Source organism: Odontesthes bonariensis, chromosome 6 (assembly GCF_027942865.1).
Source record: "Odontesthes bonariensis isolate fOdoBon6 chromosome 6, fOdoBon6.hap1, whole genome shotgun sequence".
NCBI lineage: Eukaryota > Metazoa > Chordata > Actinopteri > Atheriniformes > Atherinopsidae > Odontesthes > Odontesthes bonariensis.
In genome coordinates this window covers 4,297,295-4,322,726 of record NC_134511.1, presented here as the reverse complement: position 1 = coordinate 4,322,726, position 25,432 = coordinate 4,297,295, and the positions used below count along the sequence as shown (strand labels likewise).

At 45.3% G+C, this 25,432-nt stretch overlaps 1 protein-coding gene and 1 non-coding gene across 2 annotated transcripts; one reads left to right on the top strand and one right to left on the bottom strand.

Moving 5' to 3' along the window:
* Positions 1-1,444: 1,444 nt before the first annotated feature.
* On the top strand, positions 1,445-1,517 carry trnar-ccu (transfer RNA arginine (anticodon CCU)). Its single transcript has one exon. It is a non-coding gene; the product is annotated as a tRNA-Arg (tRNA).
* A 13,821-nt stretch (positions 1,518-15,338) lies between these two features.
* Positions 15,339-19,099, bottom strand: LOC142382782 (uncharacterized). Its single transcript, XM_075468901.1, has 4 exons — positions 18,569-19,099; positions 17,818-17,927; positions 17,515-17,736; positions 15,339-15,735 (listed from the first exon to the last, which is right to left on the bottom strand). The coding sequence occupies exons 1-4, from the start codon at positions 18,970-18,972 to the stop codon at positions 15,581-15,583; spliced, it is 891 nt and encodes a 296-aa protein (XP_075325016.1). The 5' UTR covers positions 18,973-19,099; the 3' UTR covers positions 15,339-15,580.
* Positions 19,100-25,432: the final 6,333 nt, after the last annotated feature.

Here is a 25,432-nt window from a genome sequence, read left to right as displayed (position 1 = left end):
TATAGTGACCTTGCCATACCTTAGCTTTGGCTGAATTGACGCCACTGCCAGGATGGATGGAAACATCTACCAGATTCTGCTGTCAGTCGGTCAGTTAAAAAGCTCCGCCCCTTGGTGGTTGGTAGCTCCGCCCCTTGGTGGTCGGTAGCTCCGCCCCTTGTCATGTTGTCAGGCTGAAATGTTTCCTCATACGACACGGACACAACCTTGGCGTGTTTAATAAGTTAAACTGACACGGCGCTCTGCTCTCCTCCCTTCATGAAACCGAGAAGTATGGCCTGCGCTCCATCCTTCGTCTCCTGACTCTCTCTGTGAGCTCTTCCAGCCTCCATGTTAGACGCCCGATGTGATCGTCCATGATTAATATCACCATCATGCAGACCATGAACACGGTGGCCTCCCCGCTCTCCATGTTAGCTTCTTGGTGGTGTTTTTTCTTCTCTCCTTACTTTTACCGGGTTTTGTTTTGTTCTGTTTCGTTGTTGAATGTGGCGCTAACGGCTAAAGTAACACGTCACTGACGCAGACGGCTGCGCGCGGCGCATCAGTCCCGACTCATGTGCGAATGCAGACTGAAACAGTTCCGCTGGGGAAGGACAGTTATCAGAACGAAATTCGAGTAGGACCGTTCTGATAACTGCGTTCTTAGAACGGCTCTGTCCGAATGAGGTAAAAAACGTCCCCGTTCCTGAAAAGGTTAAAGGAACTGCAGAAGGTTCCTACAGTGGGAATGATGCTAATAACTGAGGAAGATGCCATGTAAATGTAAATGTACTTTATTTCTACAGCCCTTTACAGACAATCCTTACGGTGTACCAAAGTGCTTTACAGCAGGTAATAAATAAAGAGAAGAAGAAGTAAAAACAATAAAAGAACAATGAAAGCAATAAAATACAACAAAATCAAATGAGATAAAATAAGATAAAAGTGTTGTTCATTCCCTGGCGCGTACTCTGGGTGATTGATTCAAGTGACTCGAAAACCCGATTCACTTTAGTGAGTGACTCATACAAACTCGAGTCAGTAAAAGGACTCGAGTATCCCATCACTATTTCACAGTCTACGAGCAGAAAACTGCCGGTTTTATCCTTTTCAGCTGAATTTGATTTAAAGTTCAGGTGTATATTAATGCGCAGGGCGACACCTCTTGTTTTTGAGGAGTAGCATGAGTAGAAAACATGTCTTATGAGTAGAAAACAATTTTAAATGTTCAGTGTCAGTTAGGTGGCTCTCTTGGATAAAGGCAATATTTCTATTCTGCCTCTTTAAATATGTCAGCATTTTCTTCCCCTTAATCGGTGAGTTTACCCCTCTTATATTTAAAGATATACATGTTAATTTACCCATAATATAACATAATATAATATAATATAATATAATTCTCATAGTGTTCAGCTCTGAGGTTGGCTGATTGTGATCCTGCACTGACTGTGAGGTGGTGTGAGCCCTAGTGGCCTAATGGATAAGGCACTGGCCTCCTAAGCCAGGGATTATGGGTTCGAGTCCCATCTGGGGTGAGAAGCAGAGTGGTGCAGCGGAAGCGTGCTGGGCCCACAACCCAGAGGTTGATGAATCGAAACCATCCTCTGCTAAGTGTGCTTTTTGTGGGTGGCCGTGGCTCAGTGGTTAGAGTCCAATAACCGGAAGGAAGATTGGTGAAACTGACAGCTGGAGGAGTGTCAGTCCACCTCCTTAATCAGCTTCACGGGCAGTAACGTTTCTTTTCTGACTTTAATTCAAAGATTGATTCAAAATGAAAGCGTTTACCTGAGTTTGAGTGTCTCAGGTCAGCAGTGGGGGGCTGTGGGACCCCTCTTTTGCTTCTCACCTGTCACAGCTGCTACATTCCTAATGGAAATGTTTTTATTTCATTAAATGTATCTAAGATTTTACAAAACTGGGAAAGTACTTTACTGCAAGCTGTTAACACACTGAAAAAAACAACTTAAAAAACCCTTTGTAAGTATTTGCACTCAGATGATTTAAGTAATATTTAATGCTGCAATATCAAGTAAATGTTACTTACCATAAAACGTAACAGTTTTGAAGATATTAAGTAACATTTACTTAATTACATCTAAGTTTTAAGTTATATTTATTTAAACAAATTAAGGAAAGTCTACTTGTTTTTCATAGGCAGGAACATCATTTTACTCAAAATTTTAAGTAAATTTTATATAACTGTAGTATTTGCTGTTATGAAGTAACTTAGTAGATTTTAACAATACACTTTCAGAGTAAAGTTTATGTAGTATTTCTAGGTTTATGTACATACAACTATTAAACATTTAAACTGTATGAGGAAACCAAAGTAAAACTTTCTCTTCCCCCATAATTCATGTATTACGTTAATAAAATGTTTAATTTTACTTAAGAAGCTCTAGTTCTTACTGAATCTTAAAAATACAAGGTAGAACAAATTATGACAGTTACTCTAATAGAGTTTACTTCACTACAAAGTCACTTTTTTCAGTGCACACTGTGTGCAGGTGATCTGCTCATCCAGGATGCATGTTAGCACCAGGTGTGAACAGGGCCGGGGAAGTTATTCAGGTAAGGAAGGAGGCTTATTCAGAGTTGGAACACAGAGTAGAGACATAAGTGCACTCCATGCACCCGCTGCTGCAACAGCAGGGATAATGATACCTGTTCATGTCTGTGTTCAGCCTCTAACTCAGTTTGGATGCAGGTCCTGAGAAGGCTTCGGGCGGTGACACTTTGGAGCATTTATATTGTATTCTGATGGCAGGGATCTGCCAAAGCAATTAGGAAACAGGTGCAGGATGACCCGCTACCACTCTGAGAGACAAAATGTACTGATAAGCCTGACTGAGAGCTTTTATACGAGCAGAAATCCTGTTAAACACGAGCAAACGGCCCGTTCTGAAGGGCCGAACACTCTGTCCAACGTGGATATCAGAACACCACATCAGGGAATTACCTTTCCAGCTCTTTATCCATCCGGTGGTCCTTCCACCCTGGTGATAATAAAACAATAAGCACTGAAACATTGGGTCATGATGGGACAAAACATCGCAGAGAAACTTCCCTGGAATATATTCCCTCCACAGAGAAATAACCATGTGGTCACATTATGCTGAAACACATTGAACCCGGCACTGATCCTGGTTTCACTTAATAAATTTAGCCCAGATTCTCCAGGAATGTTTGAGTTCAGGAACCATAAGTATAATGCAGATTGTTTATCTTCATGTGTTACTTACTAAGCCAAAAAGAGCCGGGAACACCCAATCATGAAATGTTGTCTGAAACTTCGAAACGCACGCAAAGGCCTGTGAAAGCATCTCAACTGAACAATGCAAATAAACTCATAAATGCACGAATAAGTCATGCATTGTTACAGGCTTTACACCAACTGTGCACCATCTGTCGTTGCAGTTAAACATGTGGGATGTGTGATGGATGACAGGAGGAAATATGAAGGCACGTGTGCTGCAGAAACAAGCGTGCACAGTGGACAGAAGAAGAACTGTCAGAGGAAACCTCTTCAGAACACTGGAAAAAATGCCCCTCCAAAATTAAGTAACAAAACAACAAATAAAAGACGTTTTTGCTTGAAATAAGCAAAATAAATCTTCCAATGGAACTAGTGAAAATCGGCTTGTCAAGATTTCTTGAAATATGATGTGATATTTGGGACTTTTGAGATAAAAGTGATCTTGAAATTAGCTTAAAAACCTCTTCAAATGTAAAAAAAAAAAGCTTGTTTCATATGATATGTGACTCAAAACAATTTATTTTCAAGACTTTTCCTGATGTATTGTCTTCAAACAAGTCCCTATATCTGGCTGAAATGGTACTTGTTAGGCAGTTGTGTCTTATATTAAGTGTAATGAGATATTTTGACTAGAAATGAGACAAATATACTTGGTAAAACTTTGATTTTTTCCAGTGAAGGGCGCGGGAGCCTGGGAGGACCCTTCCTCCAGGGATTCTGCATCTCTGAGCCTGCAAGGTGAGCAGACAATGTCTGTCAGTCAAGATCAAGTTCAGCACGCTGCTACACAATTTCCTCTTGTGTTTGTCTTTCCCATCACTTTCTGTCAACAGCCTTTATTCTCGTGCTGTTTCATTTCATGCTGTGGCAGAAACGTTTGAGCTGCCATTTCCTTTAGTCCTCTGTCGTCCATGTTTGTGTCATGTGTTTTCCTTTTTGTGTTGGCTTGTGCCGTGTCGTTTTATGGTTTGCTTTGATGAACCAGTGCTTGTGAGAGCGCCACATGTATAGGCAGAGGAGACGGTAGATGGGGGAGTCCAGCAGATGTGGGAGGAACGGAAAGGAGCCGGTAAACAACACTGATCAAGGCCAAATTCTGCAGATCACTTGGGGTCAAAATGTCGAGACGTGCGCTGCGCTTTAGGTCAGAAGAGGTGAAATCTGACGTACAAAAAAGCTGTGAACTGCTGATAAGTTGTTTGCAACCAAAGCTCCTTGATGGCCATTGAAGGAGGGACAAGATTCAAGATCAAAAAGCTTGATTTATCCTGAGGGGAAATTGCTGTGCAACAGTTAAGGCACAAGGGGGAAAGTACTAAAGTAAGATAAAATAACATAAGTAACTGAATACAAGTGGCACAAGTCATCATTTTGAGTAATGTCATAAGATTCTGTGCTTTGTCACTGCAGTGTCTCAATATCCTTAAGTTCTTGTTATTATTTTAACTTCTCTGAATCTAAGCCATTCATTTTATTCATTGGCGTTTTACCCCACGTTGCCTACCGATGCATCCATACACGGTGTGTGGATGCATGTGAATGAGTAGAAAGCACGTAGTTACAGACTAAGTGTCAGTAAAGCCTCATTTCCACTCTGCAGTCCGGTACGGGTCGGTTATTTCAGTGTTTCCACTACCACCAAAGCGTACCGGTCCCATGGAACCCGGTCCCATGGAACCCGTTACCATGGTACCCGTTACCATGTCTGTAACCCTTCTGCTTGTGGTAGCGAGCACATAGGACCGGTTCCAGGCTCTGCTCTCCGGTGTTGGTGAGGAGGCTGTGCAGCGGGAGCTCGATGGCGCTGGGCCAAACCAAAAAGTTTTCCAGCCGATTGCCGCAAAAATGGTCGAGAGTGGTTTCAACCGGACCGCGAGCCGGTGTGGCATTAAGCTGAAGAAGCTTGGAGGTGGTTCCAAATTATGGATGCTATTTGTTATTTGCTGTTATTTGCTATTTACGCACTCCGCCCACCCCTGAGGGTCCCCTTTGTACAGTGGGAACGCAAAGCTGAACCCAAAGAGACCCGACCCGTACCGGACTGCATAGTGGGAACCAAGAAAAACTTGGTTTATTTTCAACAAAAGTCAAAAACAAGGTGCGGCTGAGCCGGATGATGAAACTAAACTGTGGGCGAGGCAAGGCGAGGCGAGGCAAGAAAGGGAAATGGTGAAATCTTGATATGGTGAAAGGATTTCACCAACTGAATGGGGAAAACTGGAAACTAAATACTGAACAGATTGGTGAATGAGTGCAGCTGAAGACAATGAGGAAAAAACAATGGCAAAACTAAAATATGGCAAAACTAAAACATGGCAAAACTTGACTAAACATGAACTTAAAAACTAAGACATGAAATAGCCTAAAAAACAGAACTAAAAACATGGGGAAAACCCCATGAACGTGACACTAAGACGTGTGAGTGAATGGGTGAATGTGGCATTTAGTGTTGAAGCGCTACACATGTACAGACCATTTATCTCATTCTTATTCGTGGTGGTAAAAACTCTACAAAGTGTCACATACTGTAGAAAACCAACAGGGACTCATTTCTCCTATAGTGCAGGGGATCTGCTGCCCCCTCCTGCAGAGGCTGAGCACTGGTAGGATGACACCGCTGAGCAGCCTCGAGGGAAATCTGGAGAGCAGAACACATCCAGCATCAAGCTCCAGGACCGGCAGACCTGAGACGACCCCAAAAGGCAGCGCTGTGGCAGCTGTGAGCCACCGCAGAGACGCAGTCAGAGACACAGCAGGTACACAGCAGAGACACAGCAGAGACACAGCAGAGACACAGCAGGTACACAGCAGGTACAGAGCAGGTACACAGCAGGTACACAGCAGAGACACAGCAGGTACAGAGCAGGTACACAGCAGAGACACAGCAGGTACACAGCAGAGACACAGCAGAGACACAGCAGGTACACAGCAGGTACACAGCAGGTACACAGTAGGTACAGAGCAGGTACACAGCAGGTACACAGCAGAGACACAGCAGAGACACAGCAGGTACACAGCAGAGACACAGCAGAGACACAGCAGGTACACAGCAGAGACACAGCAGAGACACAGCAGGTACACAGCAGAGACACAGCAGGTACTCAGCAGAGACACAGCAGAGACACAGCAGGTACTCAGCAGGTACACAGCAGGTACACAGCAGGTACACAGCAGAGACACAGCAGGTACACAGCAGAGACACAGCAGAGACACAGCAGGTACACAGCAGAGACACAGCAGAGACACAGCAGAGACACAGCAGGTACACAGCAGAGACACAGCAGAGACACAGCAGAGACACAGCAGGTACACAGCAGGTACACAGCAGAGACACAGCAGGTACACAGCAGAGACACAGCAGGTACACAGCAGGTACATAGCAGGTACACAGCAGGTACACAGCAGAGACACAGCAGAGACACAGCAGGTACACAGCAGGTACACAGCAGGTACACAGCAGAGACACAGCAGGTACACAGCAGGTACACAGCAGGTACACAGCAGAGACACAGCAGGTACACAGCAGGTACACAGCAGGTACACAGCAGAGACACAGCAGGTACACAGCAGGTACACAGCAGGTACACAGCAGGGACACAGCAGGTACACAGCAGGTACACAGCAGAGACACAGCAGAGACACAGCAGAGACACAGCAAGTACACAGCAGGTACACAGCAGAGACACAGCAGAGACACAGCAGGTACACAGCAGAGACACAGCAGAGACACAGCAGAGACACAGCAGGTACACAGCAGGTACACAGCAGGTACACAGCAGAGACACAGCAGAGACACAGCAAGTACACAGCAGGTACACAGCAAAGACACAGCAGAGACACAGCAGGTACACAGCAGAGACACAGCAGAGACACAGCAGAGACACAGCAGGTACACAGCAGGTACACAGCAGAGACACAGCAGAGACACAGCAGAGACACAGCAGAGACACAGCAGGTACACAGCAGAGACACAGCAGAGACACAGCAGAGACACAGCAGGTACACAGCAGGTACACAGCAGGTACACAGCAGGTACACAGCAGAGACACAGCAGAGACACAGCAGGGACACAGCAGGTACACAGCAGGTACATAGCAGGTACACAGCAGGTACACAGCAGGTACACAGCAGGTACACAGCAGAGACACAGCAGAGACACAGCAGGTACACAGCAGAGACACAGCAGGTACACAGCAGGTACACAGCAGGTACACAGCAGAGACACAGCAGGTACACAGCAGAGACACAGCAGGTACACAGCAGGTACACAGCAGGTACACAGCAGAGACACAGCAGAGACACAGCAGGTACACAGCAGGTACACAGCAGGTACACAGCAGAGACACAGCAGGTACACAGCAGGTACACAGCAGGTACACAGCAGAGACACAGCAGAGACACAGCAGGTACACAGCAGAGACACAGCAGGTACACAGCAGGTACACAGCAGGTACACAGCAGAGACACAGCAGAGACACAGCAGGTACACAGCAGGTACACAGCAGAGACACAGCAGGTACACAGCAGGTACACAGCAGAGACACAGCAGAGACACAGCAGAGACACAGCAGAGACACAGCAGGTACACAGCAGAGACACAGCAGAGACACAGCAGGTACACAGCAGAGACACAGCAGGTACACAGCAGGTACACAGCAGGTACACAGCAGAGACACAGCAGAGACACAGCAGAGACACAGCAGGTACACAGCAGAGACACAGCAGAGACACAGCAGAGACACAGCAGAGACACAGCAGGTACACAGCAGGTACACAGCAGAGACACAGCAGAGACACAGCAGAGACACAGCAGAGACACAGCAGGTACACAGCAGGTACACAGCAGGTACACAGCAGGTACACAGCAGAGACACAGCAGGTACACAGCAGGTACACTCGTGTTTATGGAGGGTGAAACCTTCCATAGATTAAAATTTTTAATCGTTGCAGTGTTGCAGTGCAGCAAACTGATCAGAGCACGACACATGAGCCCGTAAGGAACATGAACTTCAGTTAGCCTGCTCAGTAAATAAAGCAGTTTATTTACTGTAATTGCATAAATACCATGTGGCTCTGATCAATACATACTAGGGCTGGGCAACAATTAAAATGTTTAATCTAATTAATCACATGATTTCCCTGATTAATCACGATTAATCGCATTTGTACGCAAAATCCAAAAATGAATCCAAAAGTAGTGTATAGCTTTTAGCATTTAGTGTTATTTTAAATGTGCTGCCATATGAATGAAAGTGCCATAACATTTGTTGTGCAAACACACTTTTAACATCAGCATCTTTCTGTAGTTTTTATGTAGAAGCCTCGCTCCACTGTCTGTTTCCTTGAATGACTTGCTGCTATCAGTTGTGTGTTTTGCCTTTAAGTGATATTTTAGACTGGAACTACTATGCTGAGAAGACAATTCAACTTGGCTGTAAATGCAGGAGTTTTTTTTAAATTTATTTAGAAATACGTGCTTTTATGTTGAAACCAGTAAAACAGGAAGTAGCACCGGTTAGCTCCGTGAGCTTCACACCTGTAGCGGTGATGTTAGCTGCTAGTTTATCTTTATTTTATTACTCCATGCTTCGTGGTGTTTGCTGTAACTGTGTGAATGTGATGCATTCAACAGACTTTTACAATAATAAAAGCTGCATTAATGCGCGATAAAATATTTATCGGCGTTAAATAATTAAAGCAGTACTATGTAATATTTCTACCTTAAAATAACAGCTTGAAAAAAATTGTGCAGCTAGAATGAGTTTTAATATTACGATTGGCCTGTCTCCTATGCCCTTCGGGGGTCTGAGTTGGAAAAACTGCGCTATGTAACTTTGCTGGAGCGGCCGGTAGCGGCCCGGGAGCTGAGCGGAAGTACTTTGACTTGCTTTCTGGCACACCTACAGCAAAAACAAATAGACCCCTCTCACGCTCCCAGGTACATTTAATTACTCTTACCTTCTCGGTCGACAGCTTGCACCTTCTGACTCCTCGCCGGTTCGTCAACAAACGTGAAACGTGAAAGTGAAAGGGTGTTGTATTTACCACAGTGTAACCGTACATTACCTCCAAGCCTGTAGGGGGAGCTCCAGAGTGGGCTTTTTGAGAAGTTACATTGTATCGCTTTAACAAGTTAACGCGATAATAACGAGTTATCATGGCTGCAGTGTTTTTCAAACCGTTAACCGCTTAAAAAGGGCTTTTTCATAGACACACATGGACAAAAAAACAGTTCCAGGTGCAAGAAAAACAATTATATCCTGACAACATGCATGTATGATTTCTTCATCTTGCTTTATTCTGACCAGATGTGCTTATTTATGGCGACTCCAACTAATCCATTTTCATTCCCATCTAACATCAAAGTTCCTCTGTTTCTTTACATGTGACTGAAATTGGTTTTATTAGGACTGATTGATGTTTTGGACATCCTTTGGTGATAAATAGACACAGTTGTTCAGATGTAGTTATGCTCGATCTATCCTCCAGTCAGATCATAATGTTTAGATTGCTGGGGAGCAGGACCTGACATCTGCAGTGTGCATGTTTCCCCTTCAGAAAGCCCCCCGACCCCCCGCAGCAAAGCGAGGCCGGCGTGTCACGGACGGTTCGGCGCTACAAAGGTCTCAGAGCTCCACCTCTATCTGCCTTCATCGCTCTGCGAGGATGAGGCCGCCGAGACGGAGGGGATGAAGTATGGGCTCCGTTAGGGCAGAGATACTCACTATTGTTTTCACAAGAGCAAAATCAAGGGAAGAGCCACTTTTACCACAACATACTAAAGTCCCCTTTTGCAAATATGCATTTCTACATATAAAACATCCCACAAAAAAAGAAACAACACAGCCAATACATTTTCAATTCAGACCACATTTACCTTAATACTGGGATGAGCGGAAGCTGGCGTGCATGTCCTCGACTTTCTTCATGTTGTATTTGTAGTTTGTTGTTGTTTCATAGTGAGACATTCAGGATGAGCATGGTTTTTGTGCTGGTTTTGCCCTTTTTTTATTAAAAACTGATCCATTGTGCCTGCATCTCGCCGTACACCCGACGTTTGCATGCTCGTCCCCTCTCTGGCGTCTTCATGCTGATTTTCCTTTGGTTTTTGTGCTGCTTTTTGCCCTTTTTTAATTAAAAACCGTCTAAAGGAGCTAGCATTCACTGCTGTCAAGTGTGAGGTGGTTTAAGCGGGCTGCGTTGCCAGGTTTAACAGTGTGCCCCCTTTAGGAAACACCATTAAGCCTTAATTAATACTTAATAAAAAATACTTAATACTACACAAACGCAAACTTAATAAAAATACTTAATACTGTGCAATATTCGCTGTATGTTATTTGAAAAAAATGTATTGTTATTGTTACCATATTGTTATAAGCTACTATGCGAGTGCGAGCCGACAATTAAAGCTTGAGGAGCCGCACAATGAGTATCTCTGGGTTAGGGCGTAAAAGGCCGTCTGCTTCACCTTCTTTAAAATGCTGCTCGAGCAAAAATCTGCGGTTTTCACTGTGCTTTCCAGAAAATGAAGCAGAGCTCCGTAACGGGTCTCAGAATGAGCTCAGTTGGAGGGTGAGGAGATGAAAAAAACATTTTCCCAAGCAATTAGAACAACTGCAGAGCATGGGAAGGCATGCCCGCTGGGTCCATGTAGGATGTGTTACTGTCAGCCATGGAATCAGTCGAAGGTCGAAGTGAAACAGAGTCCTGTGACTCATCAGTGCAGGAACAGATGGAAGCAGGGGGAGTAATGGAGATGGGTGTTTATCACTCTGTTAAAGCTGTGCAAGCTGTTTAAAAAACTGGCTGGGACCCTCAGAGAGAACGTTTGGACAGGGTCGACAAAAGGCTGCCTAAACATAAAGAAAAAACAGGAACATTTGCAGCTAATTAGCTTAGCAGTGACATGACTGGCTATAAAAAAGAGCACCTTAGAGAGGCAGAGTCACTTAGAGGTAAAGATGGGAAAAAAAAAGGTGAAACACCTTCAAAACAATGGGCCTCATGCAAGAACATTTTCAGATTTTTCTTCTAAATTTCTCTTACTTTATTCGTAAGGTCTCGTACGAACACGCCACGTCGGATTCAAAAAACGCTCTCAACTTGGGAAAAAGTGTGTAAACGGCCTGCGTAAATGATGAATCCCACCCGTGCGTATTTAAGTGCATGAGGATGGTAGATTTGCGTACTCCACCATATAAGGCTGTGCTTCCTCTCTCCTGTGCCAGGAAGTGTTGAGTCATGAGAACGGCATCAAGGCGCAAAAAGAACAACTTTCGTAATGTCACCGAAATAAAAAAGAAATGGTTTTATATGAAAATGGCTTTAAAAAAAAAGTCTCACCATGGCCAGGCGCTCGATGACTGCAACTCAAGCCGTGCAATCAGCTGTTGAAATTGCAATTTGTTTGTCTTGTAGAGATAACTTTCATATATTTCATATTTATACCTCAGTGGTCCTGCTGATGTAGTCGACTTCATCAGCGACCAGCTGAGGGGACCAGGCCGTCTCCATGGTTACCGAATGATGCACGAGAGGTGCCGTTATCGTTTTCTTGAGACTTGGGACTGGATAGTGTAGATTGCCACCTTTCATGTGGATTCAAATCCCCTGCATGAAAGGTACTACCTCCAGTAGGAGTCCTTAGGCAAGACCCCCGTTACCCTACCTGCCTACCTGTAAGTCCCTTCGGATAAAAGCGTCTGCCAAATGCATAAACATAGAAACATAGATAACGAGATAAATAACTCGTTTTCTCGAGATAACGAGTTAACGGCATGATTGGTGTGAGTTAAACCTGATTCCATTCTTCAGATGCTCGTCACACCAGCGGGATTTGCTTTGTGCTTTTTCACAAACGCTCCACATTCCATGTTTGATTCATAGGCTACTTTATTCAGTTTTCAATGAAAGGGGGGTAAAGATGGGTAAAAACCTTTGGCAGAAATACATATAAACACATATAAACAGGGGCGGGCTGGGGAGAAAAAGTGGCCTCCAAAACCATCGATAAATTAACTCGTTATCTCGAGAAAACCATCAAAAAAAAGTTTATACGTCCGCTATGGGCTTCCGTAGAACATGGCCCTGTCTCAACATTTCCAAGCGTCTCAATGGTTTCAAGCATTATGAGACAGACATATGAATTCTAGCATGTTGAACATCTGATAAAATCATTACACCTCCTGCCTAACACAATACATGGAACACATTAGCTGCTGGCCTCAGTACAATTAGCCTATCCCAGATAAAAGATCTCTGAAGCTGATGGAAATGGCAGGAAAGGGAGAATGAATGTTATACTAATAATTAGAAGCTAATATTGCTCCGTGTCACATGAATAGTCTCAAATGGGGTGTTTTAAAAAGTAAGCCGTGCGAGTTTTGGTTGAAAAATTGTAGCTGGGACAACATCTAAAGGCAAAACAAGCTAGCAGCTACTTTAGCTTTCTTTGTTGCATTCTGGAGGGGGGTGGGGGGGGGGGGCATTCCTTCATGATCACTTTGTGCACTGCATGTCACTCTGCAGAATGTTTTTACACTATTTACAGAACTTCAGCTGATGAGGCGAGCACTCAAGAATGCAAGGTTGAAGGCAAGGTCGAATGCAAGGTCATGATCAGGCTGGCGACAGCAGACTTCACGGCAGACTGAAGTGCCTCCACATGTGCGGCGCAGAAACGAAAACAAGCCTCTGCTGATAAGGCACGCGGCTGTTTACCACAGCTTAAAAACATGGCCTCCACAATGATATGTTGTTGAATCTGGGAGGCCCTGATGAGAGGCTCCCAGCAGAGTGTCTGTGGCCGCGTAATAAGATGTAATAAGACGCCTGAGGACAACTGTTGTGCTAATACACCACAAATGACTTTGGGTGAAACAGGTGTATTTGTTTCAGAAAACACGAGGGACCGAAGCACAGCTGCAGACACAAAGTTAGGACCCCACAGAGAGAAAAGACAACGATAACGTACAAGGGAACCTGCTGAAACACTCGTTAGTCGTGTGAAGAATGTGATACACAGAAAAAAGAAGCAGAGAACACAATGTGTACTCTTCAGATGGGACTTAAAAACACTGTCGGACATGTTGAGCATCCAGTCGCCTGCGCTCCTGTTTGTGGTCACATCACAGCGAGCAATGACAACAAACAAACTGAAACCTGAGGAGCTTTAAAGAAGCTCACATCTCCTTAAAGGGACAGTTCGCCTCTTTTGACATGAAGCTGTATGACATCCCATATTAGCAACATCATTTATGAACATCTTCTTATGGCCCTGTCACACTGTTGCGTATGAGAGAAGCTGCGTATGAAAATTAATAATATAATTTTCATACGCACGAAAAGTCCTTGAAAATAAAGAATGACTAGCGTATGAGTAGCATATGAACTGCGCATGCCCAGCGTACGTTTCAACGCTCCTATATCAGCAGCCTTTCCACATTGCTCCATTATTGCAGTAGACGACGCGCTATCAACATCTCTCGAGACATTCATCTCGATCATGCCTCCCAAGAAGCAATCGTCGTTTGCCCGGGCCCTGGGCCGAGGAAAAGGCAAAAAAACACAAGAATCATTCTCACCCAAACCTGCTGAAATGCCTGATGCACCTGCGGCTGATGAGTTACATGCTTCTGAGCGATCAAGGTCCCCAACTCCTCCTCCTGACCGCTCCCGTGAATCGTCGGTTGCCTGCCGCCTCCATCTCCGCCCGTCTGGCGGAGATGGAGGCGGCAGACGGGCGGAGGCTATAAATACGCTAGCTGTACGGTACACCTTCATGCCAACATATGGCAATTTATGTCCAGCGTTCTCGACCTATCAGTAACGTACCTATATCGTACCTCTAGCGTATTCAGCGTATGCCTAGCGTATGCTTAGCGTATTAACCATACGCACAAAAGTTTTGAGCATGTTCAAAAATTTATTTCTGCCTCAGCGTATGCCAACGTGCTTGAAACGTATACAACCTATGCCTAACGTTCCCCTGGCGTATGTCAGCGTATACCAGCGTATGAGTGATAATTTTCATACGCAACTCATATGATTCTCTCATACGCAACAGTGTGACAAGGCCTTTACCTCCTGCTGCGTCCTGTGAGCCGAGTTCCAGCCTCGTTTTGGTGTTGATGAAAGTAGTCCGGCTAGTTGGCTGGGGTTTAAAAAATAAAGCGTTTTGCTTCTCAAAACAATATGCGTTCAACAGAGTAATACATTTGCATCATAAAATCATTCTCTAGGTAAAAGTCAGACCTCACAATCGCTTGGCCCTATTTTCTCTCCCTTCGTATCACTGCCTGCTGCCGCCTGCCGCGCCTGTTACAGTGTTTGCTGCTCAGTCTGCACTTCGGTCTACACAGCACGCAGTATGGGCGAACTATCCCTTTAATGCCAAAGCAGTTCTGAGAAAACAGCATTTCCAAATTCTTTTAAGCGAGGGCATCGATCATTTCAAAGGCATCCTGATTCAGAAAAAGCTACAGACATCCTGTATTTTCACTGAAGAGCTGGTTCAACTTAAGATTTGGTCTTATTTCACCCCAAACACCCCATCCTGATCGATAAAATCGCCCGCGCTGTCTCTATTGGGACGACATTTTGCGGCGGCGGCCCGTTCTTATTGGTTGAAATTAACACGCTGCTTCCTGTTGACAAGCTAGTTAGCAACAGGTTAGCAGCACTCAGGGTATAACGGACGAGGAGGAGCTGATCTTTACCGTGGAACAGCACCCGATGGTTTATAACCTCAAACAGCCGGAGAACTCAGTGTTTCAGGCGGGTACTTTCTGAACCAATAGAATCACTCCCGACAAAATTGTCACGCTGCATATCAGGACACCGTTGCGAAATTCCGCCGTCGTATCGCGTTAGTTTCACACTCGCTTTCAGTCAGGATGAGGTGTAACAGGCGCTGCTGTCGGCAGGCGGCAGCAGGCAGTGATACGAAGGGAGAGAAAATAGGGCCAAGCGATTGTGAGGTCTGACTTTTTCCTGGAGAACGATTTTGTGATGCAAATGTATTACTCTGTTGAACGCATGTTGTTTTGAGAAGCAAAACGCTTTATCTTTTAAACCCCAGCCAACTAGCCGGACTACCTTCATCAACACCAAAACGAGGCTGGAACTCTGCTCACAGGACGCAGCAGGGGGTAAGAAGATGTTCAGAAATGATGTTGCTGATATGGGATGTTACACAGCTTCATGTCAAAAGAGGCCAACTATCCCTTTAAATAACAACTAAACCAAAGCGCATCTGTGGCTGGACGATCTGACCCAGAACAGACCCACTGGGACAGTTTAAGGTCGGAAACACTGGACAGGACGAGGCGTTTGTTCCCCGGCTCATCGCTCGCTGTGCGTCAGGTCCGTGTAGCGTCCCCTCGGTGGCCGGTTCGCCTCCCCGTCGCTGCAGAGGTAGCAGATCGTGCACCACACACTGGGCTCCGGTGAGATCTGCACCCCACTGTTGCCCCGGAAAGGCCTGAGTGCGCAGGAGCCTGTGAGCAGAGGGAAGAAGCCGGATGTCAGGCGGACACGGACACTTTCCCTGGAAAACTGCATCAAATTTACCCTCTAACAAGTTCTGATCTCACATCAGAAACAGATCAAAACAGATTAAACAGATATTACCTCATTGGTTTAAGGGTTTTACACTGATTATTAGAAGAGAAGAGGATTGTCACAGTATAAAAAAAAGGACATTTCAGCAGTTTTTTTATTGATAAATGAGTAAATACAACTAAAAAGTCATGTAATAACTTAAGATTTTGCTGTTTTTTTGTATATTCCAAAGCTTTTTAATCACACGTTGGTGGATAGTTGATGTGATGTAAAGATGCCTGCCCTCTTATCTGCTTGGTGAACGTTTAAAAAAGAAAGAAAACGGACATTTTGCATAGATTTGGATGATTTGGGACGCATTCTGCTGTTTTTTACAATAAATTCTGCACATAAAAGTTGAGATATTAATGTTTAGTGATTTGTTTAAAGGTTAAATGCTGATTGGTTCAGTTTTTTTCAGGAGTAAATGCATTTTCATTTGGTTTGTATGTATGTGTGGCTTGATCAGCAGAGTTTGAACACTTCCTGCTTTCAGAGCATTTGGGAGTACTCTAATTCAACGTGCACACGCTCTTGTTTTTCTTTCATCAGCTCATTTGTTCTGCTCCTGATCAGAATAAATAAGAAATGTCCTCCCATCTCTGTGAGATCAGCACCTTTCTGTTGCTTTAGGGGGAACTTTAACATAAGAGGCTGATGTAACTGAGCTGGACGGGAAACACACAAAGTGTTTACAACTGATTTCACCACTTTTACATGATCCATGTTTATTATCTGGCTGGATGTCGGACAACTTCCCGGATATTCTGACGTTCCCTGAAGAGTTCTTTACAGTTAACAACCTCTTTCATGAGCTGAGCTCCAACTTATTTGCAGTTTTACTCATAATTAAGAGCTGAAGTTCCATTAAGTTCACTGGGTTTACTTTATTAAAGGTTCCATTGTGAATCCTGTGATAAAAGTTGTTTAATTTTACACTTTTTCTCTTGTGCATTAACATGAAAAGATCTGTTTTATATAGGGCTGGGCAACGATTAAAATTTTTAATTAATCGCATGATTTCCCTGATTAATCACGATTAATCGCATTTGTACGCAGAATCCAAAAATGAATCCAAAAGTAGTGTATAGCTTTTAGCATTTAGTGTTATTTTAAATGTGCTGCCATATGAATGAAAGTGCCATAACATTTGTTGTGCAAACACACTTTTAACATCAGCATCTTTCTGTAGTTTTTATGTAGAAGCCTCGCTCCACTGTCTGTTTCCTTGAATGACTTGCTGCTATCAGTTGTGTGTTTTGCCTTTAAGTGATATTTTAGACTGGAACTACTACGCTGAGAAGACAATTCAACTTGGCAGTGTTTACAGATGACTTTGGTTCTGTCGACTCCGCCGTCTGGAAGAACTTTAAAATGAAAATGGCCGAGTAAAAGTTCCGTACCCTTCTCCATGTTTGGTGGATCCGCCGATTACTTTCTTTTCCTGTTCCACAGCAGACAGCAGCAGACTTTTACAAAATAAAATAAATAATAAAACCTGCGTTAATGCGCGATAAAATATTTATCGGCGCTAAATAATTAGCGAGTTAACGCGATAATAACGAGTTAACTCGCCCAGCCCTAGTTTTATATCTAACCACGTTCTCTGAGACACAGAGAAACCGAGTCGGGAAAATCACTTTGCTTTCACGCTTTTGCACAAAACAAAGTAGTACCGAGGATAAAGTACGCGGCTGCGCTGAGGGAGAGGATGATGAGGAAGATGGTGCCGACGCCCAGATCTCCCATGGCGCAGGCGTTGGGACAGGCACAGGGGCTCTCCACCCAGATCTGCAGGGGCCCGCGGGCGCTGAGGCTCTGGTCTCGGATGATGGACACGGACTGGCTGGGACTGCAGTGGTAATGGACCACCGTCACCGGCTGCTGCTCACTGCGAGCTGCGGCAGGAGGAGATGGCAGAGAGCCGATTGGCTGTCAGGTCAGAGTAAAAAATGATGATTTACATTCTGCGTTCTCACCAAAATACGACACAGACAGCGTCTTCAGGGTGTGATTGTACTGGAATTCATTCCCTTCATGTCTTCCATAGCTGATGTAACGGCTGACGTATCCGCCGAGGCCTTCATACCTGTTTGAGCAAACCAATCACATCAGGTGAATTTGATGGTTAGTGCACTGGAAAAAAACTAAATCTTACCAAGTATATTTGTCTCACTGAGTATCTCATTACACTTAATATAAGACACAACTGCCTAACAAGCACTATTTCAGCCAGATGTAGGGACTTGTTTGAAGACAATACATCTGGAATATCTTGTTAAATGAAAAAGTCTTGAAAACAAATTGTTTTGAGTCACATATCATAAGAAACAAGCTTTTTTTTTTACATTTAAAGAGGTTTTTAAGCTAATTTCAAGATCACTTTTATCTCAAAAGTCCTAAATATCACATCTTATTTCAAGAAATCTTGACAAGCCGATTTTCATTAGTTCCATTGGCAGATTTTTTTTGCTTATTTCAAGCAAAAACGTCTTTTATTTGTTGTTTTTCTTACTTATTTTTGGAGGGGCATTTTTTCCAGTGCTGCTTACCTGAATAAAACTAGTTGATTACAATAAACTGTACGAAAAGGTTGTTTTTTCTCCAAGAAATCTTACAAAAAAAGATCTAAACCAAGATAATTTATTCATAAAAACAAGTGAAATGGAGACATTCCTTTGCAAATGTTTTAAATGGACTCTACTCCTCATTAGGATCTCTCTGTTGTACCTGACCACGAGGCACACAGCGACGTTGGTGCAATCACTTCCCATGGGGTCCTCCGGCTGTGAGAAGTGGTGGCAGGGGCTGAAGGAAAGGAGGACTTCTGCATCCTCCCACATGGCGTCCGCCGGCACAGCCCTCAGACGCCCCAGCAACCCGTCCGTGTCTCCCATGGCTTTCAGGTTTATCACCCCGCTGCCGTCCTTCATGATGCACTTACAGCTGTTCACCTTAAAGCAGCCCAGCTCCTCAGCAGAGTCAGAGGAGGAAAACAGGCCAAAACAGACGGAGAGTGCCAGGAAGGCCGCCCGAGGAGCCATAAAGACAGAGAGCGCCAGCTTAATGAGCAGCTGACAGCATGGTGACAGCAGAGAAGCAATTAGAATAAAGGTGACAGTCATTCCAGGCATTCCTCCGGCCCGCTGGGCTCAGATCAGAGTCCGACTCGCAGAGATTACCACATGAGACCAGGATGAGTCTCTGTTCAAATCAAACCAAAAACAATTCAAAGTGCTTCACACTAAAAATTAAGATCAAATCAAATTTATTTATATAGCACATTTCATGTACAGAACAATTCAAAGTGCTTCACATAAAATAAAAGCATTGCAGCAGGGAGTGGAAGAAGCATTAAAAATACATAAAAGAATATAAAGAGAAACAAATAAAATCATTTAAATTAATTTAAAAACAAGCAACAGTCCAGATAAGTTCAAAGATATCGTGCAGATTTCATGCATAGACACATGAGAACAGAAATGCTTTTAACCTGGATTTAAAAATGTCTCCATTTGGTGAAAGTTTAATCTCCACTGGCAGTTTGTTCCACTTGTTTGCAGCATAACAGCTAAATGCTGCTTCTCCATGTTTAGTCTGGACTCTGGACTGGACCAGCTGACCTGAGTCCTGCACTGGAAAAAATGCCCCTCCAAAAATAAGTAAAAAAACAACAAATACAAGAAATAAGCAAAATAAATCTGCCAGTGGAACTAGTGAAAATCGGCTTGTCAAGATTTCTTGAAATAAGATGTGATATTTGGGACTTTTGAGATAAAAGTGATCTTGAAATTAGCTTAAAAACCTCTTCAAAGGAAGAAAAAAAGTTTGTTTTATATGAAATCCAATTCAAAACAATTTGTTTTCAAGACTTTTTCCAGATGTATTGTCTTCAAACAAGTCCCTATATCTGGCTGAAATAGAACTTGTTAGGCAGTTGTGTCTTATATTAAGTGTAATGAGATATTTTGAACCCCTATGATGAATAATATTTATGGACACCGTGTTCCCTTGCCCGGACGCGGGTCACCGGGGCCTCCCCCTGGAGCCAGGCCCAGGGGTGGGGCCCGCCGGCGAGCGCCTGGTGGCCGGGTCTGTGCCCGTGGGGCTCGGTCGGGCACAGCCCGAAGAAACGACACGGGTCCCCCTTCCTACGGGCTCACCACCCGTGGGAGGGGCCATGGGGGTCGGGTGCAATGTGAGCTGGGCGGCAGCCGAAGGCGGGGACCTTGGCGGTCTGATCCTCGGCTACTGAAGCTGGCTCTTGGGACGTGGAACGTCACCTCTCTGCTGGGGAAGGAGCCTGAGCTGGTGCGCGAGGCTGAGCGGTTCCGGCTAGATATAGTCGGACTCACCTCGACGCATGGCTTGGGCTCCGGAACCAGCCTCCTCGAGAGGGGTTGGACTCTCTTCCACTCTGGAGTTGCCCGCGGTGAGAGGCGTAAAGCAGGTGTGGGCATACTTATCGCCCCCCGGCTGTGCGCCTGTACATTGGGGTTTACCCCGGTAGACGAGAGGGTAGCCTCCCTCCGCCTTAGGGTGGGGGGACGGGTCCTGACTGTTGTTTGTGCTTATGCACCGAACGGCAGTTCAGAGTACCCACCCTTTTTGGAGTCCCTGGAGGAGGCACTGGAGAGTGCTCCTCCGGGAGACTCCCTCGTCCTGCTGGGGGACTTCAATGCTCACGTGGGCAATGACAGTGAGACCTGGAGGGGCGTGATTGGGAGGAACGGCCCCCCCGATCTGAATCAGAGTGGTGTTTTGTTGTTGGACTGTCCATAACGAACACCATGTTCAGGCATAAGGGTGTCCATATGTGCACTTGGCACCAGGACACCCTAGGCCGCAGCTCGATGATCGACTTTGTAGTCGTATCATCGGACTTGCGGCCGTATGTCCTGGACACTCGGGTGAAGAGAGGGGCGGAGCTGTCAACTGATCACCATCTGGTGGTGAGTTGGCTCCGCTGGTGGGGGAGGAAGCCGGTCAGACCTGGCAGGCCCAAACGTATTGTGAGGGTCTGCTGGGAACGGCTGGCGGAATCCCCTGTAAGGAGGAGTTTCAACTCCCACCTCCGGCAGAGCTTTAACCATGTCCAGGGGGAGGGGTGGGACATTGAGCCCGAATGGGCCATGTTCCGTGCCTCCATTGTTGAGGCGGCCGACCGGAGCTGTGGCCGCAAGGTGGTCGGTGCCTGTCGTGGCGGCAATCCCCGAACCCGCTGGTGGACCCCAGTGGTGAGGGAAGCCGTCAAGCTGAAGAAGGAGTCCTATCGGGCCTTTTTGGCCAGTGGGACTCTGGAAGCAGCTGATGGGTACCGACAGGCCAAGCGGAACGCAGCCTCGGCGGTTACTGAGGCAAAAACTCGGGCTTGGGAGGAGTTCGGGGAGGCCATGGAGAACGATTTCCGGACGGCCTCGAGGAGATTCTGGTCCACCATCCGGCGGCTCAGGGGGGGGAAGCGGTGCATCGTCAACACCGTGTATGGTGAGGGCGGGGCTCTGCTGACTTCAACTAGGGACGTCGTGAGTCGGTGGGGGGAGTACTTCGAGGGCCTCCTCAATCCTACCGACACGCCTTCCGATGAGGAAGCAGAGTTGGGGAGCTCGGACGTGGGACCTCCCATTTCTGGGGCTGAGGTTGCCGAGGTGGTCAAAAAACTCCTCGGTGGCAAGGCCCCGGGGGTGGATGAGGTCCGTCCTGAGTTCCTCAAGGCTCTGGATGTTGTGGGGCTGTCTTGGTTGACACGCCTCTGCAGCATCGCGTGGACATCGGGGGCAGTGCCTCTGGACTGGCAGATCGGGGTGGTGGTCCCCCTCTTTAAAAAGGGGGACCGGAGGGTGTGTTCCAACTATAGGGGGATCACACTCCTCAGCCTCCCTGGTAAGGTCTTTTCGGGGGTACTGGAGAGGAGGATCCGCCGGATAGTCGAATCTCGGATTCAGGAGGTGCAGTGTGGTTTTCGTCCTGGCCGTGGAACAGTGGACCAGCTCTATACCCTCCGCAGGATCCTGGAGGGAGCATGGGAGTTCGCCCAACCGGTCTACATGTGTTTTGTGGACTTGGAGAAGGCGTTCGACCGTGTCCCTCGGGGACTCTTGTGGGGGGTGCTCCGGGAGTATGGAGTGCCGGACTCCTTGATATGGGCTGTTCGGTCTCTGTATGACCGGTGTCAGAGTTTGGTCCGCATTGCCGGCAGTAAGTCGGACATGTTTCCTGTGAGGGTTGGACTCCGTCAGGGCTGCCCTTTGTCACCGATTCTGTTCATAATTTTTATGGACAGAATTTCTAGGCGCAGCCAGGGCGTTGAGGGGGTCCGGTTTGGCGACCTCAGAATCGGGTCTCTGCTTTTTGCGGACGATTTGGTTCTGTTGGCGTCGTCAGGCCGTGACCTTCAGCTCTCACTGGAGCGGTTCGCAGCCGAGTGTGAAGCGGCTGGGATGACCATCAGCACCTCCAAATCTGAGACTATGGTCTTCAGCCGGAAAAGGGTGGAATGCTCTCTTCGGGTCGGGAATGAGATCCTTCCCCAAGTGGAGGAGTTCAAGTATCTCGGGGTCTTGTTCACGAGTGAGGGACGAATGGAACAGGAGATTGACAGACGGATTGGTGCGGCATCTGCAGTGATGCGGGCTCTGCACCGGCCCGTCGTGGTGAAGAAGGAGCTGAGCCAGAAGGCGAAGCTCTCGATTTACCGGTCAATCTATGTTCCTACCCTCACCTATGGTCACGAGCTGTGGGTAGTGACCGAAAGAACGAGATCGCGAATACAAGCGGCCGAAATGAGTTTCCTCCGCAGGGTGTCTGGGCTCTCCCTTAGAGATAGGGTGAGAAGCTCGGTCATCCGGGAGGGGCTCGGAGTAGAACCGCTGCTCCTCCGCATCGAGAGGAGTCAGATGAGGTGGCTCGGGCATCTGGTGAGAATGCCTCCTGGACGCCTCCCCGGTGAGGTGTTCTGGGCCCGTCCCACTGGGAGGAGGCCCCGGGGAAGACCCAGGACACGTTGGAGAGACTATGTCTCTCGGCTGGCCTGGGAACGCCTCGGGGTCCCCCCAGAAGAGCTGGAGGAAGTGGCCAGGGACAGGGACGTCTGGGTCTCTTTGCTCAAGCTGCTGCCCCCGCGACCCGATCCCCGGACCAGCGGAAGATAATGGATGGATGGATGGAGATATTTTGAATGCATGGATGAGTTTCTCCTGGGCTGTTTGGGAGAGGAAACCTTTAATTGGCTAAACTATTTACAAATCAAGCAAATAAACATCCCGATTAAGATAAACTTCTCAGAGTGACCTGGCTGGAGTCTAAATAAGGCCCTAAACAAGGATTCACAAACTCAAAGGTTTGAGTTTCCATGTCAGAACTCTACTCAAAGTCCTCTGATTCTCATTTAACTTTAGCTTTTTGTTTACTTTGATGCTCTGAGCATTGTGCGACTGCTTAGAGCAAGTCAACAAGTGGATGAGGAACAAACTACCAGCAGAACTGAAATCAGACCTAACTGTGAGCACTTTTACATCCGTGTGCTGATGGTTGAGTTTATATTTTTCTTTTTCCCCTCTTCTTTGATTGCTTTTAACTGTGTTTTAAGTTTTATTCTATTTTTTTCTCTTTAAATTGCTTGTTTTCCTGCTGTTCTTTTAACCCTCCTGTTGTCCTGCAGTTCAAAAGTGACCCACTACCATCTTTAGCTGTAGAAAAAATAGCTTAAACTATCTTTTTCCAACTTGAAATGTTATGACTTTTCCTAAAGGGCCCCCATCATTAGAAAAAGTCAGACTTTATTTTTGTTTATGCTTCCATGTGGGCTGTACACCACTAGGGCACAAAGATTGTCTTTTGGGTCATTTTTGACCCGTGAATTATAAAAACATTTAAACACCAGAAAAAAGTTCACTGTTTTTTTCCCTTTCAATATAATTAATTCAGAAGTAATTACCTCACATTTATATAACAGCAATAATAAACCTTTATTATGTCAAAGAAAACTGAGAAAACAAGAAAACTGTTGGTCCAGCTGACAGTTGGTTTGTGGTAAAAAAAATTTAAAAAAAAAGTGTAATCCTGAAAACTGGTGATTGTCTTTTTGTATTGTGTAACAAAAAAAATACATGATAAAAAATGTGTTGAGTTGAATAGATAAATAACAGGTGGTTTCACTCCTGAACCATCATTAAATGAGTTGACAGTTGCTTGTTAATAAATTACTTTAAATTATTTAATTTGTTTCTCTTTATATTCTTTTATGTGTTTTTAATGCTTCTTCCACTCCCTGCTGCAATGCTTTTATTTTTTGTGAAGCACTTTGAATTGTTTTGTACATGAAATGTGCTACAAATAAATTTGATTGATCGATTGATAAATGTTAGAATGCTGCCACCCAGTGGAGTCCTGCTGAAGCAGACACAAACAGTTCCAGGAAGAAATAAAACCAAAAACATTGTTTTCCACCTCGTGAGCTCCCAGCTGCTACAGAAACAGAAAAGCCGTCACTTAAAATAATTCAAATTAAAACGGTTAATCATTGGAAATTGGAGCCTGTGAAGTCGAACCATCTTAAAAACTATTTGCTTAATCAGTTTAAATTATGGAAAAAGGCTGCTGGTGTCTGTTAGTGAGTCACTTCCTGGATGCTTTTATCATTATTAAATATAATAAGCAGGCCGACTTCTCTTTGCACCGATGACTACTCGCCTCCTGCTGGGTGGAGAACAACATGTTTTTTATATAAAGCATTAAAATATGACTGAGCCTTCCACCTGCAGCAGAGAGAACAGGACATGTGGAAGGTCTTAATGTAAAGTACAACAGGTGTATTTACAGAGATTTATTGTTTCAAAATGAATTTGTAGTGCAAACTAAACTGCAAGTGTAATCTGTTTTTGCAAATTAAATTACTGGAGTAAAATAATGCGTTTTGAGTAGGCCAATAATGTTTTAACATCTAGTCTCCATTGATTATCTGTAGAATAACCCTACAAGTGGTCGTAACGTTTAAAAATATGTGCTTCCGGTACAGTCGCTTTTATTTTGAAAGGCTTTGGATCAACTTCCGGTTCCACAGCGCAGGTCTGCAGCCAGACCCTTCTCGAACTTCTTGGGTTTCTTTTCTTGAGTTTAATCAGTCTGTCCCTCCAACATTAAGCCAAATTTACATGAAAAGAGCAGTTTAAAGTTTCTGTCTACAGATGTGGACAGATGTGCAGCTACTTTATCAGGTGAGCCCGTTTCTAATGGCTCTTCTCAGATAAAAGTCAGCAGAAAATGAACAGAGAAATCCAGTTTTCACACACTGGAAACATTTTAAGATGAGCTTCACACCACCCACTTATTTCTCACTTTCCAGCTGCATGAACACAGAAATCTTAAATCTCCCGACATGTTACATCTTCAGCTCCATAGTTACTTTGCAAAGCAGTTAATTAGGTTATAGCGTTACTATCAATTAAAAGTAATCAGTTACATTACAGCGTTTCCTATTAATAAAAGTAACGCGTTAAGAGTACACACGGCCTACTTTACATGCACGAGACGTCCTCACAATGAATAACATCAGTCATCCAACCCAATGAACTCTGCAGGTTAACAATAACGACG